General features: G+C 51.2%; 1 protein-coding gene across 1 annotated transcript; it reads right to left on the reverse strand.

Moving 5' to 3' along the window:
- Window positions 1-2288: 2288 nt before the first annotated feature.
- SSTR5 (somatostatin receptor 5) lies at window positions 2289-13187 on the reverse strand. Its single transcript, XM_063171526.1, has 2 exons — window positions 13116-13187; window positions 2289-5890 (listed from the first exon to the last, which is right to left on the reverse strand). The coding sequence occupies exon 2, from the start codon at window positions 5813-5815 to the stop codon at window positions 4703-4705; it is 1113 nt and encodes a 370-aa protein (XP_063027596.1). The 5' UTR covers window positions 5816-5890; window positions 13116-13187; the 3' UTR covers window positions 2289-4702.
- Between the last annotated feature and the right edge of the window lie 431 nt (window positions 13188-13618).

Raw genomic sequence — 13618 nt, forward strand, 5'->3', positions numbered from 1 at the left:
CATTCCCTGCCTCTGTCAGCTCAGCTCCCATGTTCCCATCAGGTCACAAACCCACAGATCTGCTGTTCCCTCCCTGAAAACGTGCTGGAAAAATCCAAACACCATCGAGTGCCATGAATTAATTCCATGGAAATGTCTCTTGATTCCTGTCAGGAAATAAAAGAATTCCAAGTGTGGGATGGGGGCTGTCAGCCCTGTCTGGCACCCGGCATATGGGGCTGGGATCTGTGGAAAAAACGGGACAGGGATGCAAACAGGATGCTCTCATTAATTCTGGGAATGCATAATTAATTAATTACCCTGCCCAGGGGAGCTGCTGTCACCACGGCTCCCGGAGCCAGCGCTTCTCCTCCTGTGGTGAAGCAGGAATTGTGCATGGGATTTGTGCTGCCTGCCTCTTGAAAACGGGAATTGTGCAGGAATTTTGCATGGGATTTGTGCTGCCTGGTTCCTGGAGCAGGAATTGTGCATGGAATTTGTGCTCCTTGGTTTCTGGAAGCAGAAATTGTGCATGGGATTTGTCCTGCCTGTCTCTGCTGTTCCTCCTGGATGCAGGAATTGTGCCCAGGATTGCTGCCCCATCCCTGGAAGTGCCCAAGGTCAGAGCTTGGAGCATGCTAGAATAGTGGGAATTGTTCCTGCTCATGGCAGGGGTTGAATGGGATGAGCTTTAAATCCCTCCCAATCCAGAGCATTCCACGATTCTTTGTTTTGCTAGGAAAAGCCAGGAGTGCATAAATTCATCGAGGCCTTGGAGGGGTTTTTATGCTTTTTTTTTTTTTTCCCAACAGATTCTCCAGGGGAAACCGTGGTGGGATTCACCTCTGGAGCAGGGAGGGGGAAAGCCCCAAATCTCCCTCTGGAATATGAAATAGGGATCCTCTGGAGAGGAAAAGCCCCAAATCTCCCTCTGGAATATGAAATAGAGATCCTATGGAGCAGGAGAGGCTGCAATCCTGGATCTCCCATCTCAGAGGGATGCACCAGGATTACAAACCCCAAACCCAGCCAGCAGAGGTGATCCATGGAAGGTGAAGGGAAAACTTCTCCCTGAAAATTCCCAGGTCTGATCTGCACTTCCAGGCCTGGGCTGTGTTTGCATCCAGGTCAAATCCGCACGGAAATTCCTGTTTATCTCCCACCCCCACAGGCCAGGATTGTTCATTCCCAGAATTTTCCAAGGGCTGCTACTTTTCCCGCTGGGAAATCACAGCAGGTTCATGCCAGGCTGAGGGAATGGGATCCATCCAATGTTTGGGATGACTCCTGGCTCGAGGTCAGGACAGGATCCAGGGCTTAGAGGCTCAGGAGAAGGGAGGCAGCAGGGACAGCTTCACCTGCTGTGACTTTCCAGGGAATGATGGGCAGATAGGGAGGATTAAGTGTGAAAGGGAGAGGGAACACAGAAACCCCGAGCGTCGCCCATCCCATGGCAACAGCGCCGGATTTCCATGGAGTTCTCCAAACAACACCCAAAGGGGAGGGAATGAGGGACCCAGGAGCACCAGGAGCTGGGTGAGGTGAGCAGCTGAGGCATTCCAGGTGAGAGAGGGGCTGGAGCTGGATAAAATACCCTGGGAATAAAGCTGGGAATGAAATCGGCTGCTCCTGCCTGGGCTGCAGCTCCAAGGAGCAGGGACAGGCACTGGGAATTGGGATTTGTGGGATTTAAGGATGCTGCTCATGGGTCGAGGCTGGCCCAGGATTCTGTGGCACAGGGAATGTTTGGATTCCAGCCCTGGAACCTCAGGGAGCAGAGAGCTGGGAGTTTAACTGGGAGTTAAGGAGGGAAGGTGCAAAAACTCCATGCATGCCCTACTCTAACTCCAACATCAATCCATTGATAAATCCTGCGATAAATCCCACACTTAAATCCCAGGATAAATTCCACACTCCAGGCACTTTCCTGGGATTTCCCTCCCTTGGGGAGCAGCCAGGAGAGATCCCAAAGATCCCAAAGCCAGAGGATTCCAGGGTGACCCTGCTGAAACCCAGGAGGTGCCCAGTGAAGCCCATGGATCCCAGTCCCTCTGGTATGCCCACCTGGAATCTGCCCTTTGGAATTGCTGTCTCCTAATGCCACTTGTCCAAACTGAATCCATTATTTCCCCCCCCTCAATTAAACCCATTTTTCATGGAATAAAAAGTGAATTCCTGAAGGAAGCTGCTCCTGTATTTTTTCCACACACCCTTCTTTCCTATCCTTTGGTATCCAGCAGCTGCAATTCCCTTTATTCCATGGATCTCATTGAATATTCATAGCTGGAGCCTGAACCAGAAATTCCAGTTTATTTTTTATTTATTATTTTATTTCATTTTTATTTTATCCAAATGATTTTTCCACCTCCTGAAGGTCAGGTGGGCACCGGGCAAATTTTCCATGATCTTCCCGTGGATGTTTTGTCTTTTTTTTTTTTTCCAGCAGAGCAGAGCCAACATTTGGAATCCTTGGATAAATCAAAGAAAAAGCTGAATAAGCTGGAATTTGGAAGGATTGTCTGTCGAGGTATTAAAGATGTCACTCAGTCCCTGGGGCTGAGGGATTGGGGTTGGAATGTGTGGATAGAAAAAGGGATGTGGGGAGTGTCGGTGCTGTCTGGAGCTGCTGGGAAGGGCTGGCTGGGAGGACAGATTCTCCCTGGAATTTGTCATTCTTTGTGGAAGGATGACATGTTTTGATGGGATGTGTGCAGGGACGTTGGCAGCTCAGCTGGCTCCTCAAAATTCCTCTGCCAAGCTGCCAGGAGAAGCCCAGGAATGGTGTTTGGGATGCAGGGAAAAGCCAGCAGAGCTTCTTCCCGAGGCATAGAGCTGAGGAAAGATTTGTTAGGATGGGAGGGAATCCCATGGAGCAAAGGCTGGGTGGCACTGGGAGAGATGATCTGCAAGAGCTGCTCCCAGAAAAATTCCTTGGGCCAGGAAAAAAATAAAAATAACTCATCCAAAGCAGCATTCCCATGGCACTGAATTCCCCAGGGAGCTGCTGCTTGGAAAGGGAATTTTCCTGGGTATTGGGGCATTGAGAGCTTTCCTAAATTTATCCATGAATACGATGGATTGCAGCATTACCAATGGGAATGTTGGATGGGCTGGCTGGAATTTCTGTTTTCTGGGAATTGGGATCCCCATCCTGATCTGGGGGGTGGGATCAGTCTGGAGGCAGTAGAAAACAAGGCCCAGGTTTATCCACCTCCTTTCCAGGGTCTATTACCTTCAGATAAAACTTCCCTTTGTTAATTCCAAGGATTTATCAAACTCCATGGAAGGAGGGGACAAATGCTCTTTGCTCTGCCCAAAACAGGGTTTAGCTCCTTCCCAGAAATCTGAATTTATTAAAATCTTTTTCTTTTTTTTCCAAAGCAGATTTTCCTGCCCCAACCTTGAGCTTTCCAGTCATTTCCCTCTCCAGAGGGAACATCTCAGGTGGAAAACTGAGGGAACCACCACCCAGCTCACACCAAACCTACAGGAAAAGTTAATTTTATTAATTAATCAGCTAAACCTGGCAGTGCTGGGAATTGGAATGTGCTGCAGGGGAGGTGGGCACTGCCTGCTACTGGGAGAATCCTGGGAGTAAATTACTCATGGTCCCAGCCAGGCTCTGTGCTTGTGCCTCAGTGAGTTCCTGCCTTTGGGAATGTGAGTGTCACATCCAGCAGAACAAATGGAATGATGGAATCATTAAAGTTGGGAAAAAACCTCCAGGACTGAGGCACAAACACTCCCTGGCAAGTGCACCACTCAGGAGGGGATTGAGCTGGGTTTAGTGTCTGAAAACACAATTTTGAGTCCAAACTTATGCTCAGAGGGGATTGAGCTGGGTTTAGTGTCTGAAAACACAATTTTGAGTCCAGACTTGCACTCAGAACCAAGGAATGGACACCAAACCTCCCCAGGAGCCCATGGCCATCAGCACTGACATCACAATGACGGGGTCACAGCACATTTCATGGGGTGGCAAGGTGGAAATGTCATGGCTGCATTGATTCCTTTCCAGAGTGTTTTCCTAATCTTGGTTTTTTATCCTTTCTGGCTGTGTTTGAAGGGTTCCTGGCTGTTCTGGCTCCCTGGGATGGGTTAATGGCAGGAAAACAAAGCAAAAGCAGCACCCAGCACATCAGAACCTGTTTCCAGAGCAGTGCTGGTGCCTTTTTTGCATGAAATTCTGAAGAAATCTCATTTTCCTTTCAGAAATCCCCTTGAAGAATTCCCAAATATCCCAGCTGAGCTGTTTGCTGCTCAGAGCTGATCCCAGCAGTGCAAAGCAGCCATAAACCAAGCTTTAACAAGAGAATTAGAGCTGGCTTAGTGTTGTTTGCATGGCTAGAGGGGTACAAAGCCTGGAAATCATTCCCTGGAGGACCCAAAGTGGTGCCAGACATCAGATCCATCAGGACACCACCAGAGCTTGGCACTTCCAGCTGGGAAAAGCAGGGAAGAGCCCTCTGTGTTCATTTGTGGGAGCTTCTGGGGCTCCACATTTTCCTTTTGCATGAACTGAAGTCCCCAAGTCCTCCAGGGGACTTTGCAGTGCCAGGCCATGCTCCATTTGAAGTCCCCAAGTTTTCCAGGAGACTTTGCAGTGCTAGACCGTGCTCTGCTTGAAGTCCCCAAGTCCTCCAGGGGACTTTGCAGTGCCAGGCCATGCCCTCCTTGATGGCCCCAGGTCGTTCAGGGGACTTTGCAGTGCCAGGCCATGCCCTCAGACCTTGCTGGTCTGCATGTGCCCGTTGAACTCCACGTTCCTCTGGGTCAGCATGGACTCCTGCAGGCGGCTGCTGTTCTCCTGCCTGTGCTCCACGGGCTCTCCATCCTCCGCCCCATCGCCCTTGCGGAGGCAGAGAACCTTCTGGAAGCTCTGCTTGAAGTTGTCGGAGAGGAAGCCGTAGAGGATGGGGTTGGCGCAGCTGTTGGCGTAGCTCAGCACCACCATGAAGAAGTAGAGCCCCTCGAGGACGGGGTCGGCGGGCAGGATGAGGATCAGGTTGACGATGTTCATGGTGTAGAAGGGCAGCCAGCAGAACACGAAGACCACCACGATGATCACCACCATCCTGGTGACCTTCCGCTCCGACCGGCGGCGCCGCGTGGAGCCCACGCGGATCCCCGAGGACTTCACCTTGACCACGATCAGCAGGTAGCACAGGCAGATGACCAGCAGGGGCCCGAAGAAGCCCAGCACCGAGGTGTAGATGATGAACGCCGCCGACCAGACGTTGACCGGCTCCGGCCAGTTCATGTTGCACGTCTGGAAATCCTCCTGCACGTCCGAGAAGATGATCACGGGCAGCACCACCAAGAAGGAGAAGGTCCAGACCGTGGCGCTGATGAGCTTGGCCACCCTGGGGCGTCTCCACTTGGTGGATTTGATGGGGTGCACCACGGCCAGGTAGCGGTCCATGCTCATCACCGTCAGGCAGAAGATGCTGGTGAACTGGTTGATGCCGTCCACGGTCATGACCAGGCGGCAGAGGAAGGAGCCGAAGGGCCAGTAGGAGATGGCGTTCTGGGTGGCCAGGAAGGGCAGGCCCAGCATGAAGAGCACGTCGGCCACGGCCAGGTTGAGGATGTAGATGTTGGTGACCGTTTTCATCTTGGCGTGCCGCAGCACCACGTAGATGACCAGGGCGTTGCCGCTCAGCCCCAGGGCGCACACCAGCAGGTAGCAGATGGGGATGAGCACCTTGTGGATGTACTGGAACGGTGGCACCTCCGGGAGCGTCCCGTTCTCCGTCCCGTTGGGCAGCAGCGACGAGTTGGCCTGGCTGGGAGCAGCCTCCATGCTGAACGTGCTGGAGAAGTACAGAGGATCCATGGGGTTTTTTTGTTTTCTCTCTCTGTGGTTTTTTTTCCCTCTTAGGAGAGATTAAACTTCATGGGCATCTTGTTCCTAGAATGAAAATTCGAAATGCGAAAAGTCAAAATTCAAAGGTTGAAAAAATAATTTTTTTTTAAATTATAGAATTATAGAAAAATAAAAATAAAAAAAAATAAAACAGAAATAGGAAATAGAAATAGAATAAAGTAAAATAAAATAAAATATAAAAAATTAAAAATTAAAAATTTAAATGTTAAAATTATTTAAGATTTTTAAAATTTAAAATTTCAGAAATTCAAAAAATCAAAAACTCAAGGAAAAGACGGGACTTTTACAAAGCAGAATTTTACAATCACTTCCATTTTCTCTTCTATTATTCAGGATTTGGGGTTGGATTATTCAGCCAGGGAGTGGGGTGGGATCAATTCCCTACAAAGGAATTGCACAATGGGAGAACTCCCATGCTCATCCCAGCTTCTGTTTCATTTTCACAGGATCCGGGGCTGGGTGCAGCTGTGATGGATTTTTCCCTGTGAAGGTGGAGAGGCTCTGGAATAGAATTCCCAGAGAAGCTGTGGCTGCTCCTGGATCCCTGGAACTGTCCAAGGCTGGGCTTGGAGCACCCTGGGATAGAGGAAGGTGTTGGGGTTGGAACTGGGATCAGGAGAATCCATTCCCATAGCAATGGAAAACCCTTGGAAAAAAATCCCTGAGCTCCAGTACAGAAAGGGTCACGTCAGAGATCTTCCCCACCAGGTCAGGGTGTGTGCACAGAGAAGGGAAGGAATAAACTCCTTTTTTCCATCTCTCAAGATTATTTTTTGTATTCCTGCATCCTCTCCTCTCACCCTGAACTGCTTTTTATCCCAAAGATCTCTTTTTTCCCTGCAGGAAATCCAAGCTGCACTGGGCAGCTTCAGGACAGCTGAGCAGATTTGAAGCTGGAATAAATTTTACCAGCCATCCTGAAAAAGGTGGAGAATTCCCAACACCCCTTTCCTGCGGCGAGCTCGATCCCCAGGAATATTTTTCCACCTTTTTGTCAAAGTGGGGTACAATTTATCAGGTGGAGAAACTTGGAAACACCATATGAAAAATGGAGATTTAAAGCAGCAGAAAATGGATATTTAAAGCACCAAATCCTGGTGAAGGTGGAAGAAACACCCAGCAATTTTTGCTGCCGTCACCTGACGATCAGATTCCCACAATAATCCGGGGGTTTGGGGCTGGCATCACAAACAGCCAGCCCACAGCACTGGAAAAGCTCCTTGTCTCCAGGAGCAATGTGAAACCACCTCCGTCCATGGCTGGGCTTTCTCCTGGGGTGAGAAAACCTGGGGGAGAGGAGGAGCCCCTGCAGCTCCCGGGAGGAATCTCAAATGTGCCGAGCTGCTTTGGGAAAGTGCAGATGGGGAGTAGGTGTCTCACGCGGCTGGGTGGAGATGCACCGGGGGAATTGGGAGTGCAGGAGGAGCTGGGGGAGCTGCTGGAGCTCCAGGGGGATGGGGAGGATGGGGCAGGAGGAGCTGGATGTGCTGCTGGAATATTTGGGGTTCGGGTGTTGGGAGCATCCCTGCAATTCCCAGCGTCCCGCTGCAGGCAGAGCTCAGCCTGAGCTCTTTATAAATTAAACAGGAGAGGGTCAGAGGCTGGGTAAAATAACACAGGGAAAGTCCAGTGCTGGCTGGAAAAGTGGAATTTTAAATCCTGATCTTCAACCTGTTTTGAAGTCCTGAGCTGTAGCAAATATCAGGTTATTTGTGGGGGAATTCTGGGAGAATTCAAAACTGGGACCCCTCATTCTCAGCTGGGAGGGGTTTGGAAATTCCCATTTTCCTGCTGTGACCCCACTGGGATCATCAAAGGGAAGGATAGGAAGGAAAAATGCGTGGGATGGGGCAGGCAAGGTTTATAAACTCATATCCATAGAGCTGCATCCTTGGGATTGGGAAATTCTTCCCAGAGAAGCTCAGCACATCCAGGCTGGGCCCAAAAAGCCCAAATTTCCATCTGAGCCTGGGAAAAATTGGAAGGCACAGAAAGAAGCAGAGCTGGAGCTCAGCAGGGAAGGTCAGGAGGGGCAGTCATGTGTGGCTCATCCTCTAACAAATGGGAAAGGACACCTTTTCCAAAGTGCCCTTTCCACAGTGTGAAATCCTTGGATTCAGGACTGGAGGAATTGCACAATGACTTCAGTCCTGCTCCTTTCACCACCTCTGGAGCTCAGGCCTTGGAAAGAGGAGCTTTTTCTTTGGATAATTCCCATTTCTTCTCCCCCTGGAGAAATCCTCCAGCCCCAAATCCCTGTTTGCAGAGGGCCTCGGGCTCTCCCAGCCATCCATGGGCATTCCAGGGGTTATTCATGAAGGGCTTAAGTGTGTTTTCCATGGAGAGGGGTGGATATTTTGGGGTTCTTTTGTGGGTTTTTGGATTTTTATTTTCCAACAGAGAGGAATTTCCAGGTTCCCTCAGCAGCCAGACTTTTCCTGGAATTAGGGACACCGGGTCACCTCAGCGTTTTGGGGCTCTCCCCATGGGTTTGTGGGAACATTCACCTTTCCCTCGGGATTTTTGTTCTGTGGGATGAACTGTAGAACATTCCCTGTCACACTGAGCGGATTGGGAAGGGAGTCCCAGAACCCTGGAATGCTTTGGGTGGGAAGGGACCTCCAAGCTCATCCATGAGCACCTCCCATGATCCCAGACCGCTCCAGCATGGATATGGACAATTCCAGGGATGCCCGGGAGCATTTCCTGAGGGGAAATCCATTTCCTAAGGCTCTGCTGTGAATCCTTCCAACTCTTCGCTGCTGTTCTCATCACCAAGGAGGAATTTACCCCACCTGGACATTCCCCATTCCCAGGATTTGACATCCCAAATTCCCCCAGATCTGCAAACCAAACCCAGATCGCCATCCCACCTTTGCTTCCCTCAGCCTTTGCCTTGCAGCCACCAGAATTTTGGGATTTTTCCTGGGAAAAAAAAAACCCAAAAAACCCTCAGCTGCAAATCCATGTTTTCCTGGCTGCCTTGGAGGAGCACAGGGAATTTTCCCCCCTCCTCAGGTGACAATTTGTCCCTCACCAGCATGATTTGGCCTCAGCTCCTTTTGTCACCACGACCCTGAACCTGCACAAAGGGTGATTAAAGATGATGATTAAAGGTAATTAAGAGGCGCTGATTGATCCCTCATAGCCTTGTTTAGTGTTCTTAATTAAGGGATTAATAACAAACACGCCTCCAGGGGGTTTTCTCTCATTCAGCTTTTTCTTTTTCCCCTTTGATTTCCAAGCCCCCACCCTGGGATTGTCCATAAATTCTGGGGTTTTTGCTTAAAATTGAGGAGCTGGGAATGTGGACCTGGAATAATCACTGACAGAATTCCAAGTTTTGACAGAACACCATCCAGGAAAAAAATCAGCATCCACAGCAGCTGAATATATCTCTGTCCCTGCTTCCCAAAAAAATTCAGGGAATAAATAGCAGAGGTGTTATGGTGCTAGAATTTCGCATTTGTGAAAACTCCTAAATAAACCTGGGTGAAAAAAACCCCAAGCATTAACAGAACAGCGACTGAAAAATCATCCCAACCTAAGGAAAAACAAACGTTTAAAATGGAATTAACATTTTTAATTTAAAATTAAAAATGCCCAGACAGATCAAGGCTGAAGCTTTCCCTGGGCTCAGGTCACAGCAGGAAAGCAAAAATAACTCCATGGAGAACATTGCATGAGAGTGGGGCAGGAATTGCAGGAATTAAACCTCATTTTCCAAGCTGGATTGGATCCTGCTGCCTGTTTGCCTCTGGAATCATCACTCTCTCATCCACGATAATTGCTGGGAATGGAATTACAGCACCAGCATGGCAGATTGCTGCTTCCAGCAGCAGGATAATTAGGGATAACACAGCCAGTGGGAATCCAGGCTTTTCAAACTGTCTTGGGAGGAAAAACACCCCGAGAACTCTCCAGGAATTGTCTCCGGGCAGCAGAGTTCCCATCCCGTGGAGCTGGCTGCAATAAATCCCTGGGATTTTGATAAGTTCATAATTTTCATGTTTTGGAGCTGTGTCCATCACCTGTCCATCCCCAGGGAGCTCCTGGGGCCTCGTTTGTGCGTTTGGGTGGATGGGGCAGGCAGGGCAGGGAGGGAGGGAGGGAGACTGCTGGGGAAGATGAAACAGGAAAGCCCTATAAATATGATTGTCTGGCAAAAGATTTTGAGAATATGGAAACTATAAGTGAGATTGAAATGAAAGCGAGCTTTGAGATCCCTCAGTTACTGAACAACTGGAAAACAATGGTGTGGCCAGACTGAAGGTGATCCCCTTTTGATGGAACAACACCCTCTGCTTGCAGACAGGCCCAAGGGGCAGAGCAGACCCTGCAGCTTGGCAGAAGGGTCCAAAGAGGAGGTTTTAGGGTTTAAAATGTAACACAGTGAGGTAATGTAATGATTCTTACAGGCTGTATGTAAATGCTGTAGGATTTGTATATTGTACTAGATTGGTTAGTGAGAATGAGAATATTCAACGCAGAAAAAGATTTATTGTATTGGAATGGAAACTTCACTGTCTTAGCTCTTGCCTCATACTCTTACTCTCACCTCTTGTCTCTCAGCTCTTGCCTTTTACACTCTTACCCCTTTTACTCCCTTATGTTTTTACTCTCTCACCCTCTCATCCTCTCTCCCCCTCTCTTCTCTGGGGCCTGCTCTGAGCTGTGTTTGGCAGCTCCCAGCAGGGCCCTGCACCCAGGCCCTGTGCAATAAACCCCAAGTTCCACGACCAGAAGAAGATTTATTGTATTGTAATGGGAACCTCACTCTCTCATCCTCTTTACTACTCTCTTACCTCTCTTTCTCTCTCTCGGGCCTGCTCTGAGCTGTGTTTGGCAGCTCCCAGCAGGGCCCTGCACCCAGGCCCTTTGCCATAAACCCCAAATTCCATGACCTGGCTGCAGAGATCTCTCATGTCCTGTCCCCACTGTCCTACCCCCCTTCAATCTTACAGGAGACCTGGCAGGGCAGCTCTGGGATAGCTCAGAAATCCCAGGAAAGCTGGGGGGGAGCAGCAGGGAAATGCAGCATCACCCTGAGAGCTGCCTCAGCTTTGAGGGATGAAATTGTTCTGTACAATGCAGCAGGGACACCTCGGTTTTCCCATTCCCACCACCTGGAGTTAAAAAAAAAAAAAAAGGAATCCATTCAGATTCTCCTGAAAAGGAATTTTCTCCTTGGACAAATCTTTGATGTTTCTCAGGGGGCGTTTGTTGCCCTGAAAAAAACAAATTATGGATTTTTCTCTGCTGAAAACAAAACTTTCCCATCTGAAATTGCTCCTCTGCTTCCACTCTCTGAATTGGGACTAAACCAATCAGCTGAAGTTCAACAACTTCTTCCCGCTTTTAACCCTAAAAAAATCTCTTTGAATTGTATATTTGGCACCACCTTGTCACCCCTCAGCCCTTCCCAGGGTTTCCCAGAGCACCTGGTCTGAGAGGCTGCTCCTATTTTTATGAGCAAACAACTCATAAAACAACTCACAAAACCAAATCTTTGCTGAATCCTTTTTTTTTCTCCCCAAACACATTTCAGTCATGCTCAGGGATTACTCACTCAGGCTGAGCTGCTCCTGCCACACCAACACTCGTGGAAAGCAAAAGCTGCTGGGCTTGGTCCCAAGTTTAAACTGGGTTTGGTCCTGGATTTAAACTGGGTTTCGTCCTGGATTTAAAATGTTGATGTTCTTTGTTAAAATGTTTGCTTCTGAATTTAAGGTGGGTTTGTTCCCAGATTTAAACTGGATTTGCTCCTGGATTTAAACTGGGTTTGCTACCAGATTTAAACTGGGTTTGCTCCCGGATTTATGATGGGTTTTCTCCGAGATTTAAGGTGAGTTTGGTCCCAGACTTAAACCAGGTTTGGTCCCAGACTTAAACCACGTTTGGTCCCAGATTTAAGGCTGGGTTAGGTCCCAGGCTTAAGATGGGTTTGCTCCCAGAATTAAAGCTGGGTTTGCTCCAGGCAGAGCAAGGTGTGCAGCTCCATCTCTGTTCCCCCACCGGGCAGTGGGGCTGGGGTGAATCTCCCAAACCCGGCTCCAACTCCAGCACATCCCCAAACCCAGGGGGTTTTTCTGTTCCTCCCTTCCCCTCTGCAATCCAGGGACAGGCAGGGATTTCAGGGATATTCCAGGTGGGTGCAGGAGTGCTGATTCCAGTCTGAGGGAGAATGGCAACAGCCCCAGCCCCAAGGTGGAAGAAGCTCAGGAACAGCAGCTCCAGGGGGGAAATTCCAGGATTTGGGGTGTTTGGCTTTAGGATCCATCCCACCCCAGCAGTGCAGCTCCACTGCAGCCACCGAGGCTGCTCCCAGGAGCTGGGGGTCCCTCAAGCACCCCCAGACTGGTCCCATCACACAGGGAGCAGCTGTGGGGTCTCACCTGGGGCTCTCCTCCTCTCCAGAGCTACAAAAGTCCCTGCTTGATCCCAGACCTCCTGAGCCCAGCTCTTTCTGAGCTCAGCTGTTCTCTCCCTGTTTTTTCACGCCCAGCTCTGGGTTCCAGGGCTGGCAGCTGCAGGGATCCAGCCCAGGGACAGCCGGAGCTGCTCCCAGCCTGACCCATCCTGACCCCCCAATGTCACCTTGGCCTGACCCCCCGGATGTCACCTCGACCTTGACATCTCTGCTCTCTGACCCCCCCGGAGCAGCTCCCAGCTTTGCTCTCCCTGCCGTGTTCTGTCCCAGGGCTCTGCTCTGTCCCTGAGCCCCATCAGGGCTCTGTCACACCCCCGGGTGACAGCGGCCCCGGGCTGTGCCCGCTGCTGCGTTTCGAGTCCCCTCCAGCCCCAAAGCCGCGCTCAGGCTGCTCCTGCTTCAAACGCGGCATCGTCCCCACGGCCAGGGGTCCCTCCCGGGCACCCCGAGCCAGGATTATCACCCCACTGCCCAGAGGGTTCCTCCTTGTCATCCTCCCAGCCAGAACTGTCACGTCGTCGCCCAGAGGGTCCCTCTCCGGCACCCCCCAGCCAGGATGGAGTCACTCCAGCACCAAAATCCCCCTCAGGAGGGCAAATTCCACAAGCGGGACCGACGGCTCCGGTGCCTCCTCCACCCCAGCGAGTCCCCCAAGCGGGGTTTGCTTTGCGGATCCCCCGCCTGCCCCGTGCCCATCCTCCCTGCAGCGATCCCGGCTCCCGTTCCCGCATCCCGGCTCTTCTTCCCAGCTCCCGTTCCCGCATCCCGGCTCCCGTTCCCGCATCCTGGTTCCCGTTCCCGGCTCCGGGCCGTGCTCACCTGCGGCTCCAGGGCTGCTCTCCGGGGCTGGAGCAGGAGCCGCCGCTCCCGCAGCCGCGCCGGGAGCGCTCCCCGCGCTGGCCGCTCCCCCGGGAGGAGCCACGGGGCTCGGAGGGGCCGGGGGTGCCGCAGCCCTGGGGCCGCCCCCTGCTCGCCAACTTGGGCTGGCAGCGGCTGCTGCGGGCAGCGGGAGCGCTGAGCGGGGATGCTGTGCCCGCCCGTGCCCCGGCCAGTGTGTGTGTGCGCCACCTGCGAGTGCGTGTGCCACCTCCACTGTATGTGTGCCACCTTCAAGTGTGTGTGTTCCCTCCCCGTGTGTGTGCCACCTCTTCATATCTGTCCCCTTTCCCATTTCTGTGCCCCCTCCCCATGCCTGTGTCCCCCTCCCCATGCCTGTGTCCCCCTCCCCATGTCTGTCCCCTTTTCCGTGGCTCTGCCCCACTCCCCCATCCCCATTCCTCTGTCCTCATCCCCGTTCCCTCGTCCCTGTTCCCCTTTCCCAT

This window comes from Melospiza melodia, chromosome 18 (assembly GCF_035770615.1).
Source record: "Melospiza melodia melodia isolate bMelMel2 chromosome 18, bMelMel2.pri, whole genome shotgun sequence".
Taxonomy (NCBI): domain Eukaryota; kingdom Metazoa; phylum Chordata; class Aves; order Passeriformes; family Passerellidae; genus Melospiza; species Melospiza melodia.